The 24,525-nt window shown below is 41.5% G+C and overlaps 7 protein-coding genes, 1 non-coding gene and 2 pseudogenes across 8 annotated transcripts; 6 read left to right on the top strand and 4 right to left on the bottom strand. All coding sequences in view use genetic code 6, as the record gives it.

The window, feature by feature from the left end:
• The first annotated feature begins 3,175 nt into the window (after positions 1-3,175).
• On the top strand, positions 3,176-6,322 carry SS50377_21469 (Cysteine-rich membrane protein 1; annotated as a pseudogene).
• A 953-nt stretch (positions 6,323-7,275) lies between these two features.
• Positions 7,276-7,381, top strand: SS50377_t20015. The gene is made up of 2 exons: positions 7,276-7,312; positions 7,347-7,381. It is a non-coding gene; the product is annotated as a tRNA-Gln (tRNA).
• Positions 7,382-7,890: 509 nt separating this feature from the next.
• Positions 7,891-8,525, bottom strand: SS50377_21470 (Hypothetical protein; annotated as a pseudogene).
• Positions 8,526-8,594: 69 nt separating this feature from the next.
• On the bottom strand, positions 8,595-9,887 carry SS50377_21471 (putative 26S proteasome ATPase subunit S4; the record flags this gene model as incomplete). Its single annotated transcript, XM_067905391.1, has 1 exon — positions 8,595-9,887. One exon carries the CDS (start codon positions 9,885-9,887, stop codon positions 8,595-8,597), a length of 1,293 nt encoding a protein of 430 aa, XP_067766708.1.
• A 346-nt stretch (positions 9,888-10,233) lies between these two features.
• SS50377_21472 (Transmembrane domain-containing protein) lies at positions 10,234-11,436 on the top strand (the record flags this gene model as incomplete). Its single annotated transcript, XM_067905392.1, has 1 exon — positions 10,234-11,436. The coding sequence occupies one exon, from the start codon at positions 10,234-10,236 to the stop codon at positions 11,434-11,436; it is 1,203 nt and encodes a 400-aa protein (XP_067766709.1).
• A 747-nt stretch (positions 11,437-12,183) lies between these two features.
• SS50377_21473 (uncharacterized protein) lies at positions 12,184-13,956 on the bottom strand (the record flags this gene model as incomplete). The annotated part of the gene is made up of 1 exon (XM_067905393.1): positions 12,184-13,956. The coding sequence occupies one exon, from the start codon at positions 13,954-13,956 to the stop codon at positions 12,184-12,186; it is 1,773 nt and encodes a 590-aa protein (XP_067766710.1).
• Positions 13,957-14,702: 746 nt separating this feature from the next.
• Positions 14,703-15,179, bottom strand: SS50377_21474 (uncharacterized protein; the record flags this gene model as incomplete). Its single annotated transcript, XM_067905394.1, has 1 exon — positions 14,703-15,179. One exon carries the CDS (start codon positions 15,177-15,179, stop codon positions 14,703-14,705), a length of 477 nt encoding a protein of 158 aa, XP_067766711.1.
• A 728-nt stretch (positions 15,180-15,907) lies between these two features.
• Positions 15,908-17,707, top strand: SS50377_21475 (Cysteine-rich membrane protein 2; the record flags this gene model as incomplete). The annotated part of the gene is made up of 1 exon (XM_067905395.1): positions 15,908-17,707. One exon carries the CDS (start codon positions 15,908-15,910, stop codon positions 17,705-17,707), a length of 1,800 nt encoding a protein of 599 aa, XP_067766712.1.
• Positions 17,708-18,929: 1,222 nt separating this feature from the next.
• On the top strand, positions 18,930-20,729 carry SS50377_21476 (Cysteine-rich membrane protein 2; the record flags this gene model as incomplete). The annotated part of the gene is made up of 1 exon (XM_067905396.1): positions 18,930-20,729. One exon carries the CDS (start codon positions 18,930-18,932, stop codon positions 20,727-20,729), a length of 1,800 nt encoding a protein of 599 aa, XP_067766713.1.
• Positions 20,730-21,950: 1,221 nt separating this feature from the next.
• On the top strand, positions 21,951-23,750 carry SS50377_21477 (Cysteine-rich membrane protein 2; the record flags this gene model as incomplete). Its single annotated transcript, XM_067905397.1, has 1 exon — positions 21,951-23,750. One exon carries the CDS (start codon positions 21,951-21,953, stop codon positions 23,748-23,750), a length of 1,800 nt encoding a protein of 599 aa, XP_067766714.1.
• Between the last annotated feature and the right edge of the window lie 775 nt (positions 23,751-24,525).

Here is a 24,525-nt window from a genome sequence, read left to right on the forward strand (position 1 = left end):
ATACTTTTATTGATGCAAATAACGATTTTTTAACATCACAGTGTAGTATTAGTAATTCCTACTATGAGAAACCATAGAATATATAATAATTTATAGTTCAATAATTTCCATTACCTGAAAATATATGAAATTTGTATTTATACAAAAGTTTATGATTTACATGAAAAAGCCAATTATTAGTTAAAATAATTCATTTAAATTTTGATCATATACTTTTATCTTGCTGAATTAATATCAAATCCTAAATAATACACTTAGCATTAGTTATTATTATTCAATGTAACTAAAATTGAACTGTATAATAATCAGTATTATAATTTTTAATTCAATATCGTGACATAAAAGTTAAATAAATAATTAAATTACTAATTTGCTTAGTTTTATATTTAAGATACGTTCGTTCAAGTTGGCTAAACATAATATTAAAAGTATATATTTTACGAAGAACAAATTATATTCGTAGCTTCTCTTGTCTCAATATTTTAATGAAGATATCATAACTTAATTTAGTATATACTCTATGATGTGATCTAAAAAATAAGCTTTATACTAATATTTCAGACTTTATAATAGCTACTATTCTTTCTCCTTTATATTATGCAATTTTTGCAATATAAAAGTTTGCCACTCAAATACTGATTTAATAGATATAGTATAATTAAAATTAGTTTGTTCTTGAAAATATAAAATTTCTGCTACATTGTATCAAGTAAATTTATATTATTTTAATAATATTTGCTAGGTTATTATTGAGTAATATTTGATATATTAATAATTTACCTCTTATCAGACAATTATTATTTGTATTATTATTTTAATTATTATTTCATTCTTACAGGGAAATTTTGTTATAAAGTATAAAGCGAAAATTATAATCATTGTATATAATATATATGTGTTTATAATTAAGAAAATATAGATAATAATTATAAAGATATTTATCTACTGAAACGGATAACCATATGTATGAACTTTCTAACCTTTACTTTGTATAATATTATACTTTTATTAAAATATGATGAAGCAAGTAATATTACTACATCTTATGAACCATGTTTTAATATGTAAAAAAGTATTTATTGAAGCGTTCAGAGATTTATATTATAATATTGGTACGTTAGTGCACAGCTAAGCAATTGATTTATATAAATTTAGTGTACACCAATGTTTACTCAATTAACAATAATAATATAATCAACTTACTAATTATGTAGCTATTTATGCATAACTAAGTAAATAATATATATAAAACACTTTGATGTCCATTTGCGTTTTCGTTAAATTTTAAAGGTAATTCATTCGTTCAGTGTACAGTAATATTGTAATACAGATAATCATTAATGATTTTTAACACGTATACTATTTACTAACGTATAATTCTAGCTATAACAGATAATTTTTTACTATTAAATTTTATTCCATCTTAATAAAACTTTAGATAAAATATTGAAATATTAGACTTGACTACTAATATTTAGTAAATTATTCAAATAATCATAAATATATAGTTAATAAAGATTAAATGGTTTTATAATAGTTATGAATTATAAACTTAGTAAAACAAAGATATGTACTATTTTATTACTAAATTAAATATATTTATTATAAATATATTACCAAAAATTTATAGAATAAGTAAAATATCTATTTTTACAAATTATAACTGCCTAAATTTCTAGATATACATTATATTATAATAATTCTACTAAACTTTTATAACATGTATAATATTAATAATATTCAATTTATCACTTTTAATAAATATTACCATACGAAACATATTAATAAATTATTAAATTAATATCTATGAAATGTCATATATTATAAACTTATTTATACTTTATAAATAACACTGGAAATAATTCGATATAAAATTAAAAATATTAGGTTATAATTCCATAAAAATTTATAGTGAATGATGTTTATAGTAAAAACTGGATATTTATATAAACTATTTTTTGAAAAGTGTGGAAATAGAAACTAGTTTTTATAACATAATAACACATATTATATCATAATAACATATTTTAATAACATAAAAACTAGTTTATAGCCATAATTTCATATTTTTAAACCGTAAAAATTACTTTTCCCCCATAATAACACATTTTAACATCACATTTTGGCAATTTTAACACCACAAAAAATCATTTTTTCACCACAATAATATATTTTCACCATACTATCACATTTTATCACCGTAAAAACTAGTTTTTCGCCAAAATAACATTTTTTAATTATCAATTTTATCACCATAATATCACATTTAAACACCACAATATCACATTTTCTCACCCAAAAACTAATTTTCAGCACATTATATCACCATATTTCAATAACACCAACTACCCCCCTTCACATTATGCCCAAACCCGCTAATTACTACGGAAATTGTGCCAGAAACCTCAATCTACTCCTGCACTCCCTAGATTGCGCCAATAACTCGTACTGCCCCCTCCCGAACTTTAAAGACGACGTGATGTGCAGGCCTTGCCACGCCAACATGCTGCCCGGAAAAAGCTGCAATTGCCTCGACAATTTGAGGGAAAACTGCGCTAATTGCGCCGGAATTTACTGCGAAAAGTGCATTTCAGGCCACGTTTTAAGGAACGGCAAATGCGTTCTTTCCCAAGAAAGCTGCAGCAGCGATTCTGCAAATTGCGCGCATTCGAAATTTTGCCCGGCGCAATCTGGCTCAAAATGCCAAGATTGCTCAGGAATAACGATTTCGCAGGAATGCAACTGCGCTGGGTCGATTTTGCGGGGATGCGAAATCTGCGACGTCGAATTCTGCGCGAAATGCGCCGGAAACTTGATTTTGCTGAACGGAAAATGCGTCGAAAACGTCCAAAATGCCGTTTGCAGCGCTAGTTTGGACTGCGCTTTAGGGCACGTTTGCCGCGAAGGAAAATGCCACAGTTGCAGCACGGCGACCGAGTCCGGTTTTGAGTGCCATTGCGAGGGAAATGAGGCCATTTACGGCTGCACGGTTTGCGACGTCGGCGGCAGCGGCTGCAGGGCCTGCGTGGGAAAATTAGTCTATGGGAGCATTTTCAAAAGTGACACAAAGGAGTGCCAGAATGCTAGAACATGCTTCGACTTTTATGGAAACGGGCCCACTAGCAGCAACTGCACAAAAAATTTTTACTGCGATGAAAAATAAGAAATTTGCAGGACTTGCGATACGATGTATCTCAGCGAAGGCTGCTTCTGCAACCCACATCGAAAGCTATATAATTGCATTAGGTGCTTTTATGAGGAATGCGGGGTTTGCGGGTACGGATTTTACCTGTCTGAAATCAGCACTGGGACCAACTGCATAGCTAACTATTGCACGAACGAGACGAGCTTGTGCTTGAATAATTATGCCTGCCCGGCGTGGACGCAGGGAATGGCGGCTTGTGAGGCCTGCGAGGTTGGTTAAACGGTACCGTGCTAGTGCTTTTACCTGTAAAACTGCGAGACGTGCGATCTTAATGCCAAGACGTGCAAAACCTGTCTTCCCGGCTTCGATTTCAACAAAGAAAGGCGCTGCGTGGCGAAGTCGAACGTTTGCAGCCCCTTAAAGGAGTCCTTTACATGTACTGTAGGGTTTATGTGCAATGGAGATCCTGGAGATGATTGTTAGGAATGCGCGAGTATTGCAGAGGGCCAGTTTTGCAATTGCGACTTGACGCTCCAAGAAAACTGCAAGAAATGCAACGGGACCTAATGCGAAGTTTGCATTGATAAATATCTGGCTATCGAGGGGGTTTGCGTACCCAATATGTGCGGAGAGCCCAAAAACACGCAAAACTGCATTGACGGGTACTACTGTCCGAACAGCGCGGCATCGGGAACCGAGGTTTGTAAGAAATGTCATGATTAGCAGCAGGAATGCAAGTGCGGGCTTCTCCCCAGCTGTTAAACGTGTGGTTCTATAGCTAATACTTGCGGGTCCTGCTTCTCTGGCTATGATTTGTAATCTAGTAACAAACAATGCGTTTTGAAGGGCGATATCTGCGACTTCGCCCACGGCTCCACGCTTTGCACGACGGGAAAGTTCTGCAAAGATTAATTCGGAGACGCGTGCGTATCTTGTGATTCAATGGGCAAAGGTAAGGCCTGTAAATGCGGAAGCGCGCTGTTCCAAAATTGTAAGTAATGTAATTCGGAGAATAGTGGCTGCGAGGCCTGCATTGACGGCTACTTTCCGTACAACAACATCTGCGTCACAAACACCTGCAATTCTGGTGGGCCCTCAAGCACCTGTGCATTGGGAAATTACTGCCCTGATGGGAGCAGCGGCACGGTTAACTGCTAGCTATGCACATAATCATCATCTAACGCCTGCTAATGCGGGGCCAACTTCTGCCAAACCTGCGGTATCACCAGTAACTCCTGTGGTTCATGCATTGCCGGATACGAATTAGATGCGAAGAATTAATGTACTCTGAAGGGAAATATATGCGATTCGAATGGTAAATCAACATTGTGTAATGACGACTTTTACTGTAATGATAGTTTTGGAGCAATTTGCGTCAGCTGTGGATAGATCAAGATACACGAATCCTGCCACTGCAGCGGGGACGACATCAAGAACTGTAACAAATGCAGCAGTGGAAGCTGCACGAGCTGCCTTACCGGGTTTGAGCTGCTACATGGGGCCTGCGCCGAAAATAACTGCGGGGATGATCTTTCGGCGACCAAATGCCTTCCCCAACACCACTGTCCGCCTGACTCGGCAGCAAACGCAAAGTGCGAGCCATGCTCAATTGCGGTAGACGCAGCGTGCAACTGCGGAACGGCAGATAACTGTAAAACCTGCGGAATTCTATCCAACACTTGCCAGACGTGCACGAGCGGCCATGTATTCAATCCTTCCACTTTGTAATGCGCTAAAATCACCAATGAAACTAAAAATATATGCGACCAAGATAACAAGTCTTCGAGGTGCAACAACTCGTTCTTCTGCAATGGCTAGTTCGGCGAGGTCTGCCTTCCCTGCAACCAGCTGACGAGTGGGAAGTCGTGCAACTGCGACGGAACCATGCGCGAAAACTGCATTTTCTGCGAAGATAAGCTGTGCAAGCTCTGCATTGCTGGGCTGGACCTCCTCAAGGGCGAGTGCAAGCCTAACAAATGCGGGCCAGCAAACTCCTGCTTCAACGGCTTCTTCTGTCCTTCTAATGATGCAGAAGCCAGCTGCGAGCTCTGCACCACCTCATCGGCTAAGGAATGCAAATGCTCGGAGGCCAAAAACTGCCAGACCTGCTCGGCGTACCAAGACAGCTGCCAGACCTGCCTGGAGGGCTTTCTGCTCGTGAACGGCTTCTGCCAACCCAAAGTCAGCTGCCTTGACACCTCTGACTGCCCAGTAAACTAGTACTGCGACGAGACTGCCAGCGAGTGCAACGTCTGCGGAAAATAGGACAAAGCCTGCAACTGCGGCGACTCGATAAACTGTGTCGCGTGCAGTGCTGCCGGAACCTGCTCCAGCTGCCTGCCGGGGTACGGGCCCGACTCTCAGAACTCCTGCTCGGTGCCGATTTGCAGCATCAATGTTCCGGCGGGGCACTACTGCAGCGGCCCCAATGATACGAAAGAATGCCCTGCGGTCCAAAACCAGTGCAACTGCGGCAGCGCGTAGAACTGCGCCACCTGCACCGCGGACAACAAGGGCTGCGCCACCTGCATGGCGGGGTCGGTGATGATCAACAAGCAGTGCATGGTGAGCCCTCCAGGCTTCACAGGGGTCTGCGAGAACACCCAGGACTCGTCCTTCTGCCTCACCGGGCATGCTTGTATTTTGCCACCTTCCTGCTCTCTGTGCGAGCATGTATCCACAGGCTATTTCTGCAACTGCGAGGGGAACCAGTTCGACACCTGCACGAGCTGCGACGGGAACAAGTGCGCAGGCTGCTTTACCGGATACGTACTGGTCGATCAGGTCTGCAAGGTGATGTGCAAGACGGACGATAACTGCTTGGTAGGTGAAATGTGCGGTGCCTCCCAGTCCTGCGAGCCTTGCAACGGCGGGAAGTCGTGCAACTGCGCCGGCATGTTAAACTGCGCAAACTGCAACGGCACGAAATGCTTCGCCTGCACCCCGGAGTGGAAGTTGAGCACGGCAAATTAATGCGACTCCTGCGCCGAGGGGTTTGAAATGGTCGAACACACCTGCGTCCCGATAGAAGAATAGCGCAATGAGTCGCTGTTCATAGCGAACATAGCCGGTATGGTGGTAGCTGCGGTGGCCGCGGTAGGCATAATAGCCGGTGTGTCCATATTTTACGCCAAGCGCCCTAAGAAATACAGCTTCCAGCACAGTATGGGAAAGTGAGAGGTTTAATATTTATTTTGTGAAATGCTATATTTATTCACTATTTTGCTCACTATCAATGGTTTATTTTATCTTAAATGCTAATAGGCAAGTATGTTTATCAGAACAGAGTAAAGTGAAACTTTAGATAATAGGAACCACGTAATCTACTTTTACATCAGTAAGCATTCTGTAATTGTTATGACGTATAAGTTTACATCAAATGTTATAGTTTTAAGCAAATTTTGATATAAATTTTTACTGTGGAAGCTTTAATTTAATACACTATTTATTGAAAGACAGTTAACAATAATAATATTATTTTAATACCTAGCTTTATTATTTTACGCCTATTAATCGCTTATTTCCTATAACTTAAGCATTCTAGATAGCTTAAGTAAAAATATTCAAAATATTTTAAGTAAGAGTGCCTAAAGTTAAGTTAAATAATAAGTTAATTTAATTCGAACTTATTAACAGTAGACGCTATACCAATAATTTCATAGTTAAATTATTGTTATTTCTTATAAATTTATGCAAACAGTAAGTAGTAGTTTGTTATCAAGACTAGTTTAGTGATTTACGGTAACTAGTAGTATTTATACAAATACATTCACCACTTAGGCGAAATACGGTCCAGTAGCGTCTTAGTGGTAATTTGTTGTTAATATAACCCAATATTAAATCAAACTACCCTCGATGAAATAAATCATCTACAGGTTTCCATGTTCGTATTTTAGAAAAGTATCAATACATATTATAATTGTATTTAGCAAAGTAAACACTTTTAGGGAAATGCCTAGATCCAGCGTAATCAGCTTTTGTGTATGGCGATCTCCTTATGCAAGGAATAGGTGTCTATGGCTAGTTTAAGTAATTTATGAAGCATGATACTTTCTGCATAATTTTCATATAGAGCTAAGTACGTTCTAGGGTAATAAGGAAATATTATATAGTTGCGGAAATACCACATCAGTACGATGGTGCAGTGGGAGCATTCTTGCAATTTAACATTTCAATGTGATCATTCATATGACAGATAGTTATTAAGAGACCTGGGTTCGATTCCTAGTCGTGCTAACTTATTTATTAATTACGTCAAGGTACGCAATTTCCATATTATGATTATAGCTTGTATGCAGCATTTACTATATGCGTCCTGTATATTATAATAAAGCGCATCTAGCCCAATCCTCGTATAAGCCATATCCTAAAATTAAGATATTTATCACATTATATGTATCTGACTGTTTATGGAAACTTACTGCACAATGGTCATACTCACATCCGTTTATGAGAATGGGCCAAAAATTGAAGTTAAAAGTATTAATTTAGCAGCAGCATTTACAATTATACAACCCAGTAGTCACCTACTAACATCCTCTGAAACTAATCATTTTTCAGTACAATGGCTAATGACAATCACAAGATAATGCTTATAACTCTCGCGACTAGAATACATGAAGGTTGTGAAAGTTTTACTTAAACTCTCAGTAAAGCATTTTCCTTAACCTCTCCTATATAATACCATCCGATATCTACCTCAAAAGCTTTAACGCCAATAGCATTTAAAATAGGTAAAATGTCACTCAAAATAACTAGCCGCTCGAGTCCTTGCTCTGGCCTAAAATGTTTGCACCATAATCGCGATTAACATGGAATCTCCGTTTCCTAGCGACGATTACAAATACCTCATCCCCGAATATTAAAGCTATCCCACCTAAGATTCCCATGACGATGCAAATAATCGTATTTGACGAAATTTTTTCCACGCAGAGCCGGGGATTGCCAGCACAACTACTATATTCTCCTTTTTCAGCACATGACCATTATGCCATGCTCAGCATAAATTTTCTTAGCCGCAGTTGCTCAGCTAATTTATTTGGCCCCGCAATCACACTTTTCGCCCTCTACCAGTCCTGCACAGCTGACGCAAGCACCCCACACACGCTATTTCCAACTGCGCACTAAACGCATTTCTCTTTTTCGCACATCCTACAAGACTTCATCGCCATTCCACCGCACTTGCACTCCTAATTTTAAATTTTACCGCCAGAACGCACTCTTAAATTACCCAAACACTCACAACGACCTATACCTCTCAATATCGCAGTCCCGGCAACCCTCAATCTAGCCCACAAACTGCCCCGCACTACTCTATTCCACTGCTTATTCCCCACAAATCACATTACCGCACGAATTTTCACCCCAAAGCCCCCAAAATCCGTTCCTTCGCACACGGGCCCGAAATTCGCGCAAAATCAGCCGCCCAGACCCCCAAAAGCGAAATTCCTCACTGGTACAAATCAGGCTTGTCCTCCTGCTTCCTGTAGAGCACCTTGTCCTTCGCGTACAGGAAGTCCTCGAAACTGACGCTGTAGCTCCCCCTGCTGTTGAAGGCGTGCAGCCCCGCCTCGAGGCAGATCGCCTTGATATCCGCGCCGCTCATATCGCTTTTTGCGTTCAGAATCTCGTCGCTGCGCACGCCCTCCAGGCACATGTTACGCGTGTGAATCTCGAAGATCTTCTTGCGCTGCACGAAATTCGGGAGCGGGACGTAGATCTTCCTGTCCACCCTACCGGGCCGTATAAGCGCCGAATCGAGGCTCTGAATACGGTTCGTGGCCATAATGCACTTGATTTGGTCGTTCTGGTCGAACCCGTCCAGCTGGTTCAGGAGCTCCAGGAGCGTGCGCTGGATCTCGCGCCCGCCGCCGCTGGAACTCTCGTAGCGCTTCGCTCCGACGGCGTCGATTTCGTCGATAAAAACGATGCTCGGCTGCAGGTCCCTGGCGGCCTTAAAGAGCTCCCGGACGAGCCGCGGGCCCTCGCCAGCGTAGCTTTATATCATTTCGCTTCCGGTGATGCGCAGGAACGCGCAGTCGGTCTCGTGCGCTGCCGCGCGCGCGAGGAGCGATTTTCCGGTTCCCGGCGGGCCGTAAAGAATGCAGGCCTTCGGGGGCACGACGCCGATTTCCTCGAAAATTTGAGGGTTTTTCAGGGGGATTTCGACGATTTCGCGCAGCTCCTGAATCTGCTCTTCCAGGCCGCCGCAGTCCGCGTAGGAGTCAGTGGGCTTCTTCTCGACTTTCATCGACTGGATCGCAGGGTCTGCGTCGTCCAGCTGGACGCCGACGACGACGTCCTTGTGCGCGTCCTGATTGAGGAAAATCTGGGCCCCTGGGATCAAAAGGGAGGAATCGACGATCGAGAGCGCTTTCGTGTAGATGGTTGGGCCGTAAGCTTTTTGGACTATCATGTGGTCGTCGTCCACAAACTCCTAAAGTGTCGCTACGCCTTGTTGGCGGCCTTTGAGTTTTTCGATGGTTTCGGCGTTCAATTTAAGGGATTGTCTGTAGAAAGTTGTAGATGACACTCTGGTGACAAATTCGCGCTCTATTTGGAGCAAATCACGTGTTCTGAGGGCTCGCAGGAGGCGAAGTCGGCAAGGAAGCATTGGTGTAAGAACTGGTGGCTGGAACGACGATTAGGGAGTGGGAATAGCAATTCTGTGCGTGTTTCTATAAGTTTTGGGGTTGCGTGCGCGGCGTGGTTGCTTTTTAGGGGAGGAGGTATCAGTTCCCATTAAGGGAATGTTAGAGGTTTCAAAGTTTAATAAATATAACAATAATATATGGTTTAATAGTGATATTATTTTACTATAATTAATAATTTATAAATATATATTAATGCTTAAAATATTTTTTGGTAAGTACTATTTTAATATTAATGTTAAAAATATAAATTAATGTTATTATCATTTCTTTGATAATGTTTCTGAATACAATATAAAGTACAATGTAATATAAAACAATTACTTAATTTTCCAATCAATGACCGATATTAAATTATATCTAGTATTTATTACTGTAAATAATTTATTAATTTATTATTGCTATTTTATCAGTTAGTATATATTTTAATATTAAAAAATGACAAGTGCAACTTAATATCTAGATGGAGCCGAAGGATTTATCTTGATATGTTTTATTGGCGAAGTTCTTCATTAATTTATATAAAAAGATATCATTCCACAATAAAACATACCCCTTAATATTACATTATGGTCGAAATATGTCGAATCGTTCTACGTTATAGCAGGAATAAGAGCTTATTTATGGTCATAGATAAATATGGTAGGTCACATGAAACTCTTTTGTAAAAAATTTATTCACTACCAGATCACACATACATTGTTTTGTGTCTGCTTATACTATATTTCTTACAGTAATTATAGAGTTAACTGGTAGAATCTTTTAATTTTATAAAACTATTTTTAATCTAGAAATGATATTTTTGATTTGGGGGCCGTATTTGCGTAAATATTCTAAGGTTATAACATTATAATTTGTCTTTCTAAGAGTTATTTCGGGAAGTATGGAGTGGTATATTAGTATTTAACGATCTTCTCAATATTTTTACTGAGAATAATTTACATTACTAGAGCTATATACGTTAACAATTATTATCACAATCCTTAAACTTTTACTGGTTAAGGATTGTAAGAATTGATGGCATTTATAATTGTATTTAGACTTAAGCACCATATTTAGACTAACTAATTAGATTAAAAATATTTAACTAATACCAATACAATTTTCATAGATATTACGATTTTCGTATCAGTTGTAGTTTTATTCATTGTCTCTCGAGCAATAAATAACATTTACTAAGAAGGATAAATTTATTAACAAAAAATTATGGTGTGGTTGGCATATATACTTTTTAGGCCTGTCATTATAACTATACTTGGGATTTTAGCAATTTTAATCGAATACAGTAGCATTATTAAAAGCTTTTTGGAATAATATGCCTTTTCTAACCTAGTTTATCGTACTAGAATGTTCATTATGGTTTCTACTGGAATATTTTATTAACTTATGCTCTATTAAGCTAAGTACATTAAAATTGGTCCATATGATCAGTGTCTTAGTTTTATCGTTGTTATTGGAGCTATGACAGTAATTCAGTTTACATCTATACTATTATTTGGACTGATGATGCCAATAATTTTACTTTTATTTAAAGTGTTTGATGATTTTTGTGAATAAATTAGCAACCATATAATCCTTGTTAAGGCGAACTTACGTACAAAATCTATCTAAAAAGAACTAAATGCTGCAGGTAAGTAGTGAGTATTGATTAAAATCGTTATTATAGTCCTATTTTATTTTATACAAGCGCCTACTATAGGTTCAAAGACTTATTAGCTTTAGGTAGTTTAACAATTTAACCATCGTCGCGCCCTTACGAAAATTAGGCACCTTTATCTATTTCATGCCATAAATAACGCTCACCGCCATCCCTATTGTGCAATAACTAAATTTCATATCTGATTTCATTTCATTCCACTAGGCTTCACTTTGCACTAAAGCTCAGCGAGAACCGATATTTCTAGGTGCTCAACGCGTCTAAAAGTTGTTTGTAGGCTGATCAGCCACCATTCACCGTTAAATCCCGTAATACCACCTTACTCCGATCACAACCACACACGTTAAATGCATTTCACCTTGAACTCCCCAGCACCGCTAAATCAGCCTCCTGAAAGTACAATTTGCGCTCTGGCCACTAAATCTTCTAAATCCTACACATACACTCATAATTACCCGTTTAACCACGCTCCTAAACCCATATTCCCTCCAAACGCCCCCATCCCCCCATGCACCATTTCGCGCACTTTCTCTCATTCCAACCTAAATATCTATTATTATACACAACCCATCAATTATCTCTCCCTTCCGAAACTCCTAAAAAACTCCCACCCCCCATTATTATACACAACCCATCAATTATCTCCCCCTTCCTCCCCCTTCCGAAACTCGTAAAAACCCCATCCCCCCATTATTATACACAACCCACCAACAATAAAAAAATGTAAACCCTCACATTCCAAGCGCGCTCTTCACCTCAAAAAGCTCCGCCATCGCCCTAACGTCCGAACGCGCCAGAACCCTCGAAATGTCGCCGTTGGCTCTCGCAGCGCCAATTTTTTTCAGAAACGCAACGCAAAGCGCGTCCAAACTCGTCCTTGCGACCTGCTGCGAAACGCGCAATTTTGACGCCTCCGGGCCGTCCCGCAAAACGCCTGAAACGAGCTGCGTAAGAACATCTGAGTCAAGAAATTCTACAGCAAAAGGAACGGAAAATTTTACGTAATCGACCAAAATACTCAAAACGCTCAAAATCGAAACGTGAATTATCGAGTTTTCGGGGTTCGAAACGGCCTGAAAAACCATTTTCTTAATGATTCCGGAGGCGATAATTTTCGAAATTATTAGCTCTACGCTGCCAGCGCAAATCTCGCCGTTTGGGCCGAAAAGATGCGCCGAATTGATCTTCTTTACCGGCCCCTTATCGCTTATCTGGGAGACGAAATTCTGGTCGAATTTGAAGCCCGTAGAATCCGTCAGGTGCTAATAAATATCCTGAAAAATGAAACTGAAGCCGATAACAAAAGGAAGGGGAAAAATACTCGTTATATCAGTTGAATTTTTTTTACTCGTTATATCAGTTGTAGAATAATATTCAGTCATATATAATATAGCTTATTCAGGTTTAAATTATCTGTTCAAAAGCAGCGTTTCCTTGTCCTTTATGGCCTCAAAAACGCTCTCCTGGATGCGAAAAAGCTCAGAAATCACGCTGCAGCTGTGAATGATGAAAAGGTTCTCTTATTTGCTCTCTGAGGGGGTCATTTAGGCGTCCAGAAAACGGTCAATTACGAGAATTGCGCAGCTCACAATTCGGTCCACAAACTGCGCGAAAACGGCGCTTTCGTCCGGAATTTCGGCCAAAATTCCGCCCCGAACGGCGTACTTGACCGTTATCGCGACGATTGCGAAGAGGTTTTTCACGTTTTAACTGTTGAATTTCGAGTCGATTTTCTGCAAAATTTCGATGCAATTTTCCATTATTTCCCTGCGGACCTCAAAATTGATTTCCGACTGCAGAAAACTTTGGCAGATGAAAGAGACGTGAACGAGCTCCTCGAAAGCGGCGTTTTCCTGAAGAAAAAGTTAGAAAAGCTGCTAAATGAAGTTTGAGGATATAAGAATATTTTGTTATATCAGTTGCTGCTCAGCTGAGTCGATTTTGAAGATGTAATGGAGCGTTTCCGTGATCGGAGCGGACTGAATCGCCTGCGTGAAGTAGCTCATAATCTGAAGGTTTGCGAGCAGGAAATTCAGGATTCTGAGCTTGCGCTGCGGCTTCGAAATTAGCGTGTAGACGGCGCGGCAGAAGTTTTCGGCGGAGGCGAGGCTGACGCGTCGCGCCGCCGGCGGCAGTGATGGAAGCTGCTGCAGAGCGTAAAATTGCATGTTGTCGCTGTCGTAGGGCAGCAGGATGTCGAAGAGCGCGTTTAAGAGCGATTCTGAGGTCGAAATTTAGTCCATGAGCTGCGGGATGTCTGCGACGATTACGTCGTTCGCTGCGGCAGAAAGTGCTTGTTCTGGCGCATTTAGGAGCTGGATGAGCGCCTGGAGCGTTGCTGGGGCTGCGAGGTACGAAATGACCTGTGGCGTTGGCTGCGCAAGTTCGGCGCGCAGGCGGTCGGAGCGCAGCAGCGCGGGAAGGTCGTCGTTTGCGATATGCTGCAGAAGCTCCCGGTTGTCCGGCTGCTGCGTGTAAATCATGTTCCAGAACATCGCTGACATTTGATTGGGAGTGGTGGAGTGGGGAGGTAATTTATAATGTATAATAATTTTAATTAATAGGAAAAATTTATGTATAGGATTATGTATAATAATAGTATAATTCACAAAGTCAGGTGGTAGATTTTCCTTGATTGGTAATTTATTTCGGTTTGAATGTAGGTGGTGAGCTGGAGTCCATCCTCAAAGTTCCAGATTATGTGCTTCACGCCTTTCGTGAAGTCATCGTGGCCGAGGTTTCTGACGTATCTGATCATAAAGTCGATGTTCTCGATCGTGGGGGCAATTTGGACAAATGACAGGTTATGAAATCTAAAACACAGCATATCCTACTGTATTTTGAATATCTGCTTTATGTCCGTCGGGCGGCACTGGAACTGAAAATCATGCGCACACTCGAACAGGGATACGTTCTGCACAAAATCGTAAAACGTGTGATCCAGCCAACGCATTACCTGCGATTTTTGGTGTGTAGAGATATTAATATAAAGCTGCCTCTTGAAAATATCCACATTAATGCCTTTTTCTACCAATTTCATACAAAAAAGTAGGATGAAAAAATTATTAATTATAATATATTATATAATATATACTGGCTTTATACGGAATTTGTAGGAAAATATTATTATTATTATTATATATATATATATTATAACTTAAATTGCTATTTACTGTAAATATGAGATACGTTTTATTATGGCGATACACACTTAGCACATTCGATAATTTACCATTGTTATAACAATATTTCACCCCACGCATAATATCAATTCCCACATTCCCTGAAAAGTTTCTCTTCGGCACATATATGGATGGCATCGAGCATAGCTAATCAAAAGCCTGAATAGACGGTCAGATATAGTATGCACATATATAGGCTTCTGTATCACAGATAAAAACGGCGTTTTAAGGTGCTCCTGTGAGTAAAATTTAAGCCAACTCAAAAATACTAAGCATGCAGAGACACAATAGAACCAGAAAACAGTGAATGCCGTTATATAGATTGAATCAAAAACAAAATAATTCGTGCGAATTACAGACGATGTATAAAATATATGTGAATGCACGAATGGCTTTTACCTGAGATAAAGCTTTGAAGACTGCTTGGGCGAATGCATAATCTATAGCGGCTACAGCTAATATGTTTGAAACTTGATATACAAGAGTAAGTAACCCGTACCAAAAGTAGGGCTCGGCCGGCTTCGGTTTAAACAACGGAAAGTCATGGCTCTGGTCGCAACGCGGTCATAAAAATGACTGTGGCGGTTTTGAAACTGGAGAGTACTGGTTCCTGTTTTTACTGATTACTCAAAATCATACTTTCTATATACCTAAAACAAAATTGTCGGAATAGTAAAATTATTATGCCAAATTTAATTACATGTATTATAAATCATACCAATTAGTCTGTCATTTTATTAGATGTGCGAGATAATTTATTAAATGTTACAATGAAGCATAATAATACATCTACTGTTATAAGTATTGATTTAAACTATATATATATAAACTAAAATTATTAAAATATATATAGCACCAATAAATAAAAATATATGCATTTAGTTTCTTTTTACATAATTAGTTATTCTTACTAATTATAATTTTAAAAATTTAGTTTTTAATATTTACTATTATATATTTATTCACTAGTTAGAATTATTAATTAAACTTATTATCAATTTATATTATCTGCAATATATTTTACTACGAAGATTTACCGTAAAATTTATTCAATATACTATTAAACCCCTAGCATATTCAAATGATTGCAAATTTTATTCGATCTGCGCTTATATTCCCTAATATCAACAAAAACACCTTTCCACTTGTTGCAGTTTTTATTTACTAATAACTAATTGCCAATTGCGTTCTATAGTGTAGTTGAATATATCCTAAAAATAACTCTGCTAATTTAGTACTTTCGCGCGTTATTAGTTTCCGAAGTCATTTTAAAATGTCCGTCTTCACATGCCCAGATAACATCTGCCCATTCGGCACTGTTTGCCCAACTGCTACGCCAGACGGGTCCCAGACTACCTGTAAAGCGTGCGACCGCTTCAAATGCGGAATCTGCGATCCCGAGAACACGGCAGTTTGCATCGGCTGCCCCCCTGGCAAGTTTCTGGTGGACAATAGCTGCGAATACTGCTCTTTCGGCTGCGAGAGTTGCTCAGACAGCAAACACTGCATGAAGTGCGAACCGGGCAGGTTCCTCGAAGACAATTACTGCTCAACGTGCGGTCCAGATTGCGATTCGTGCGCCTCTAGCACGGTATGTAATACCTGCAAACAGGGCTACTTTTTGACACCTGACCACACTTGCTAGAAATGCGTCGCCGGGTGCGCGGAGTGCTAGATGCCATAGCAGTGCACCAGGTGCGCGTCCGGGTTCCACTCCGTGGGCCAGACGTGCTAGCCCTGCCAGGAGAGGTGTGAAGAGTGCTCTAGCAGCACGAATTGCACGAGATGCGCGCCCTCAGCCAGCCTCAAAAACAGCCTATGCGTATCCTGCGTACCGCACTGCGCCAAATGCTCAGAGGCTGGCAGTTGTGTTACCTGCGGAGACGGCTACGTCCTATAAAACTCCACCTGCGTGTCATGCGGGCCGCACTGCCGCGCCTGCAGCGCCGTTGGCGAGTGCCTGCTCTGCGAGAAGGACTACACGCTAGCAGTTCGTGGCGATGAGACGATATGCCGCTACACCGAATGCGACAAGTTGAACCCATGCAAGACCGGGAAGTACTGCCTCGCGGAGCGCGGCGGCAACTACTGCTTCACGCTGGAGCCGAACTGCATCGCGCTGAGCGGTTTCCGCGTCTGCAGCCAGTGCGCCCCCCACTACGCAAGCTACATGAACGGATGCGAGAAGTGCGCGCCCAACTGCGAGTACTGCTTGAATGACCGCGTGTGCCAGAACTGCTTCGAGCGCTACTTTGTGAACGAAAAAAGCATCTGCGAGCGGTGTGCGCCAGGGTGCAAATTCTGCGTCAACGGCGCGACATGCTACGAGTGCCTCCCCGGGTACGCGCTCGCGGACGGCATCTGCGAAAAGCTGGAGAAAAGCGAGTGCCGCAGCAGCACGGATTGCCCTACCCAGAGCTTCTGCCTCTAAATTCCTCAGTTTTCGAGCTGCGAGACGTGCATTGCCAACTGCGAGAGGTGCTCCAGCTTCAACACCTGCGAGGTTTGCGCGCCGGGATTCGTCTTCCAGAATAATGCCTGCGTGCGCTGCCCGTCAGGCTGCGCCAGTTGCTACGACGCAGACACGTGTGTTCAGTGCGATCGCGGGTATACTTTTGACGCTAATTTTGTGTGCGAGAAGTGTACGAGCGCAGCATCATGTGAGGCGTGCGAGAGCGGCTACTAGCTGCAGAACGGCTCTGAGTGCGTCTATCGCGGGTGCGCAGGCGAGAAGCAGTGCGGAGTTGGCGAGTTCTGCGAGGCGACTAATAACGTAGAGCAGTGTTAGGATTGTGAGACTGGCTGCGGGGGCTGTTTGGCCCGTGAAACTTGCAATTGGTGCGAGATTGGCTATCAGCTTGTCGATGGAAGATGCGAACAGTCCGTTCAAAAGGCAAGTGCTGGAGTGGCTTGGCTATTAACTGCTGTGATAAGTGTCATTGTTGCATGCATTGTGGGAGGGGTTGCTTACTTAGTTGTGAAGATGGGTAAAAATAAGGCGTTAAAGATGGGAATATAGAAAGACTTATATGAAGAAAACAGTGGTATTAGGACGCAATAACCATAAGAGTGACCGGGATAAGTACCTTAGGCTATATCAAAGTAACTCAGAAAATGCTGTTGTTTTTGGGAGCAGGCTATCCGTGCCAAGCCTAGTTATTTATGCACCAAATGTGTTATTCGAATCATTCAACTAAATACATGAAAAGGATACGGGTGACTAGTTTAAGCGTAGAAGCTGACTAATTTTATAATAAAATCACAATATTACTACTTAGATTTCAAATGCTTTGAGGTTATGTTTAATAACAATATTAAATGTTATGCTTAAAAATTGGGCGTATTAAAGTGATAAAGCTTTTGATTTAGACACGAAAATCCGTAAAGAAATACTTTAAATTAATTTTATAGAGCGTATAGAAAATCATTATAAAACTCTTGCCTTGTGAGGATTATAGTCACCTTAATCTTTTATAATTTCATCAGAACTTTTGAACTATACAGTATTACGTAACCCGTACCAAAAGTAGGGCTCGGCCGGCTTCGGTTTAAACAACGGAAAGTCATGGCTCTGGTCGCAACGCGGTCATAAAAATGACTGTGGCGGTTTTGAAACTGGAGAGTACTGGTTCCTGTTTTTACTGATTACTCAAAATCATACTTTCTATATACCTAAAACAAAATTGTCGGAATAGTAAAATTATTATGCCAAATTTAATTACATGTATTATAAATCATACCAATTAGTCTGTCATTTTATTAGATGTGCGAGATAATTTATTAAATGTTACAATGAAGCATAATAATACATCTACTGTTATAAGTATTGATTTAAACTATATATATATAAACTAAAATTATTAAAATATATATAGCACCAATAAATAAAAATATATGCATTTAGTTTCTTTTTACATAATTAGTTATTCTTACTAATTATAATTTTAAAAATTTAGTTTTTAATATTTACTATTATATATTTATTCACTAGTTAGAATTATTAATTAAACTTATTATCAATTTATATTATCTGCAATATATTTTACTACGAAGATTTACCGTAAAATTTATTCAATATACTATTAAACCCCTAGCATATTCAAATGATTGCAAATTTTATTCGATCTGCGCTTATATTCCCTAATATCAACAAAAACACCTTTCCACTTGTTGCAGTTTTTATTTACTAATAACTAATTGCCAATTGCGTTCTATAGTGTAGTTGAATATATCCTAAAAATAACTCTGCTAATTTAGTACTTTCGCGCGTTATTAGTTTCCGAAGTCATTTTAAAATGTCCGTCTTCACATGCCCAGATAACATCTGCCCATTCGGCACTGTTTGCCCAACTGCTACGCCAGACGGGTCCCAGACTACCTGTAAAGCGTGCGACCGCTTCAAATGCGGAATCTGCGATCCCGAGAACACGGCAGTTTGCATCGGCTGCCCCCCTGGCAAGTTTCTGGTGGACAATAGCTGCGAATACTGCTCTTTCGGCTGCGAGAGTTGCTCAGACAGCAAACACTGCATGAAGTGCGAACCGGGCAGGTTCCTCGAAGACAATTACTGCTCAACGTGCGGTCCAGATTGCGATTCGTGCGCCTCTAGCACGGTATGTAATACCTGCAAACAGGGCTACTTTTTGACACCTGACCACACTTGCTAGAAATGCGTCGCCGGGTGCGCGGAGTGCTAGATGCCATAGCAGTGCACCAGGTGCGCGTCCGGGTTCCACTCCGTGGGCCAGACGTGCTAGCCCTGCCAGGAGAGGTGTGAAGAGTGCTCTAGCAGCACGAATTGCACGAGATGCGCGCCCTCAGCCAGCCTCAAAAACAGCCTATGCGTATCCTGCGTACCGCACTGCGCCAAATGCTCAGAGGCTGGCAGTTGTGTTACCTGCGGAGACGGCTACGTCCTATAAAACTCCACCTGCGTGTCATGCGGGCCGCACTGCCGCGCCTGCAGCGCCGTTGGCGAGTGCCTGCTCTGCGAGAAAGACTACACGCTAGCAGTTCGTGGCGATGAGACGATATGCCGCTACACCGAATGCGACAAGTTGAACCCATGCAAGACCGGGAAGTACTGCCTCGCGGAGCGCGGCGGCAACTACTGCTTCACGCTGGAGCCGAACTGCATCGCGCTGAGCGGTTTCCGCGTCTGCAGCCAGTGCGCCCCCCACTACGCAAGCTACATGAACGGATGCGAGAAGTGCGCGCCCAACTGCGAGTACTGCTTGAATGACCGCGTGTGCCAGAACTGCTTCGAGCGCTACTTTGTGAACGAAAAAAGCATCTGCGAGCGGTGTGCGCCAGGGTGCAAATTCTGCGTCAACGGCGCGACATGCTACGAGTGCCTCCCCGGGTACGCGCTCGCGGACGGCATCTGCGAAAAGCTGGAGAAAAGCGAGTGCCGCAGCAGCACGGATTGCCCTACCCAGAGCTTCTGCCTCTAAATTCCTCAGTTTTCGAGCTGCGAGACGTGCATTGCCAACTGCGAGAGGTGCTCCAGCTTCAACACCTGCGAGGTTTGCGCGCCGGGATTCGTCTTCCAGAATAATGCCTGCGTGCGCTGCCCGTCAGGCTGCGCCAGTTGCTACGACGCAGACACGTGTGTTCAGTGCGATCGCGGGTATACTTTTGACGCTAATTTTGTGTGCGAGAAGTGTACGAGCGCAGCATCATGTGAGGCGTGCGAGAGCGGCTACTAGCTGCAGAACGGCTCTGAGTGCGTCTATCGCGGGTGCGCAGGCGAGAAGCAGTGCGGAGTTGGCGAGTTCTGCGAGGCGACTAATAACGTAGAGCAGTGTTAGGATTGTGAGACTGGCTGCGGGGGCTGTTTGGCCCGTGAAACTTGCAATTGGTGCGAGATTGGCTATCAGCTTGTCGATGGAAGATGCGAACAGTCCGTTCAAAAGGCAAGTGCTGGAGTGGCTTGGCTATTAACTGCTGTGATAAGTGTCATTGTTGCATGCATTGTGGGAGGGGTTGCTTACTTAGTTGTGAAGATGGGTAAAAATAAGGCGTTAAGGATGGGAATATAGAAAGACTTATATGAAGAAAACAGTGGTATTAGGACGCAATAACCATAAGAGTGACCGGGATAAGTACCTTAGGCTATATCAAAGTAACTCAGAAAATGCTGTTGTTTTTGGGAGCAGGCTATCCGTGCCAAGCCTAGTTATTTATGCACCAAATGTGTTATTTGAATCATTCAACTAAATACATGAAAAGGATACGGGTGACTAGTTTAAGCGTAGAAGCTGACTAATTTTATAATAAAATCACAATATTACTACTTAGATTTCAAATGCTTTGAGGTTATGTTTAATAACAATATTAAATGTTATGCTTAAAAATTGGGCGTATTAAAGTGATAAAGCTTTTGATTTAGACACGAAAATCCGTAAAGAAATACTTTAAATTAATTTTATAGAGCGTATAGAAAATCATTATAAAACTCTTGCCTTGTGAGGATTATAGTCACCTTAATCTTTTATAATTTCATCAGAACTTTTGAACTATACAGTATTACGTAACCCTACCAAAAGTAGGGCTCGGCCGGCTTCGGTTTAAACAACGGAAAGTCATGGCTCTGGTCGCAACGCGGTCATAAAAATGACTGTGGCGGTTTTGAAACTGGAGAGTACTGGTTCCTGTTTTTACTGATTACTCAAAATCATACTTTCTATATACCTAAAACAAAATTGTCGGAATAGTAAAATTATTATGCCAAATTTAATTACATGTATTATAAATCATACCAATTAGTCTGTCATTTTATTAGATGTGCGAGATAATTTATTAAATGTTACAATGAAGCATAATAATACATCTACTGTTATAAGTATTGATTTAAACTATATATATATAAACTAAAATTATTAAAATATATATAGCACCAATAAATAAAAATATATGCATTTAGTTTCTTTTTACATAATTAGTTATTCTTACTAATTATAATTTTAAAAATTTAGTTTTTAATATTTACTATTATATATTTATTCACTAGTTAGAATTATTAATTAAACTTATTATCAATTTATATTATCTGCAATATATTTTACTACGAAGATTTACCGTAAAATTTATTCAATATACTATTAAACCCCTAGCATATTCAAATGATTGCAAATTTTATTCGATCTGCGCTTATATTCCCTAATATCAACAAAAACACCTTTCCACTTGTTGCAGTTTTTATTTACTAATAACTAATTGCCAATTGCGTTCTATAGTGTAGTTGAATATATCCTAAAAATAACTCTGCTAATTTAGTACTTTCGCGCGTTATTAGTTTCCGAAGTCATTTTAAAATGTCCGTCTTCACATGCCCAGATAACATCTGCCCATTCGGCACTGTTTGCCCAACTGCTACGCCAGACGGGTCCCAGACTACCTGTAAAGCGTGCGACCGCTTCAAATGCGGAATCTGCGATCCCGAGAACACGGCAGTTTGCATCGGCTGCCCCCCTGGCAAGTTTCTGGTGGACAATAGCTGCGAATACTGCTCTTTCGGCTGCGAGAGTTGCTCAGACAGCAAACACTGCATGAAGTGCGAACCGGGCAGGTTCCTCGAAGACAATTACTGCTCAACGTGCGGTCCAGATTGCGATTCGTGCGCCTCTAGCACGGTATGTAATACCTGCAAACAGGGCTACTTTTTGACACCTGACCACACTTGCTAGAAATGCGTCGCCGGGTGCGCGGAGTGCTAGATGCCATAGCAGTGCACCAGGTGCGCGTCCGGGTTCCACTCCGTGGGCCAGACGTGCTAGCCCTGCCAGGAGAGGTGTGAAGAGTGCTCTAGCAGCACGAATTGCACGAGATGCGCGCCCTCAGCCAGCCTCAAAAACAGCCTATGCGTATCCTGCGTACCGCACTGCGCCAAATGCTCAGAGTCTGGCAGTTGTGTAACCTGCGGAGACGGCTACGTCCTATAAAACTCCACCTGCGTGTCATGCGGGCCGCACTGCCGCGCCTGCAGCGCCGTTGGCGAGTGCCTGCTCTGCGAGAAGGACTACACGCTAGCAGTTCGTGGCGATGAGACGATATGCCGCTACACCGAATGCGACAAGTTGAACCCATGCAAGACCGGGAAGTACTGCCTCGCGGAGCGCGGCGGCAACTACTGCTTCACGCTGGAGCCGAACTGCATCGCGCTGAGCGGTTTCCGCGTCTGCAGCCAGTGCGCCCCCCACTACGCAAGCTACATGAACGGATGCGAGAAGTGCGCGCCCAACTGCGAGTACTGCTTGAATGACCGCGTGTGCCAGAACTGCTTCGAGCGCTACTTTGTGAACGAAAAAAGCATCTGCGAGCGGTGTGCGCCAGGGTGCAAATTCTGCGTCAACGGCGCGACATGCTACGAGTGCCTCCCCGGGTACGCGCTCGCGGACGGCATCTGCGAAAAGCTGGAGAAAAGCGAGTGCCGCAGCAGCACGGATTGCCCTACCCAGAGCTTCTGCCTCTAAATTCCTCAGTTTTCGAGCTGCGAGACGTGCATTGCCAACTGCGAGAGGTGCTCCAGCTTCAACACCTGCGAGGTTTGCGCGCCGGGATTCGTCTTCCAGAATAATGCCTGCGTGCGCTGCCCGTCAGGCTGCGCCAGTTGCTACGACGCAGACACGTGTGTTCAGTGCGATCGCGGGTATACTTTTGACGCTAATTTTGTGTGCGAGAAGTGTACGAGCGCAGCATCATGTGAGGCGTGCGAGAGCGGCTACTAGCTGCAGAACGGCTCTGAGTGCGTCTATCGCGGGTGCGCAGGCGAGAAGCAGTGCGGAGTTGGCGAGTTCTGCGAGGCGACTAATAACGTAGAGCAGTGTTAGGATTGTGAGACTGGCTGCGGGGGCTGTTTGGCCCGTGAAACTTGCAATTGGTGCGAGATTGGCTATCAGCTTGTCGATGGAAGATGCGAACAGTCCGTTCAAAAGGCAAGTGCTGGAGTGGCTTGGCTATTAACTGCTGTGATAAGTGTCATTGTTGCATGCATTGTGGGAGGGGTTGCTTACTTAGTTGTGAAGATGGGTAAAAATAAGGCGTTAAGGATGGGAATATAGAAAGACTTATATGAAGAAAACAGTGGTATTAGGACGCAATAACCATAAGAGTGACCGGGATAAGTACCTTAGGCTATATCAAAGTAACTCAGAAAATGCTGTTGTTTTTGGGAGCAGGCTATCCGTGCCAAGCCTAGTTATTTATGCACCAAATGTGTTATTTGAATCATTCAACTAAATACATGAAAAGGATACGGGTGACTAGTTTAAGCGTAGAAGCTGACTAATTTTATAATAAAATCACAATATTACTACTTAGATTTCAAATGCTTTGAGGTTATGTTTAATAACAATATTAAATGTTATGCTTAAAAATTGGGCGTATTAAAGTGATAAAGCTTTTGATTTAGACACGAAAATCCGTAAAGAAATACTTTAAATTAATTTTATAGAGCGTATAGAAAATCATTATAAAACTCTTGCCTTGTGAGGATTATAGTCACCTTAATCTTTTATAATTTCATCAGAACTTTTGAACTATACAGTATTACGTAACCCTACCAAAAGTAGGGCTCGGCCGGCTTCGGTTTAAACAACGGAAAGTCATGGCTCTGGTCGCAACGCGGTCATAAAAATGACTGTGGCGGTTTTGAAACTGGAGAGTACTGGTTCCTGTTTTTACTGATTACTCAAAATCATACTTTCTATATACCTAAAACAAAATTGTCGGAATAGTAAAATTATTATGCCAAATTTAATTACATGTATTATAAATCATACCAATTAGTCTGTCATTTTATTAGATGTGCGAGATAATTTATTAAATGTTACAATGAAGCATAATAATACATCTACTGTTATAAGTATTGATTTAAACTATATATATATA

Source organism: Spironucleus salmonicida, chromosome 2 (assembly GCF_000497125.1).
Source record: "Spironucleus salmonicida strain ATCC 50377 chromosome 2, whole genome shotgun sequence".
Classification (NCBI taxonomy): domain Eukaryota; phylum Fornicata; order Diplomonadida; family Hexamitidae; genus Spironucleus; species Spironucleus salmonicida.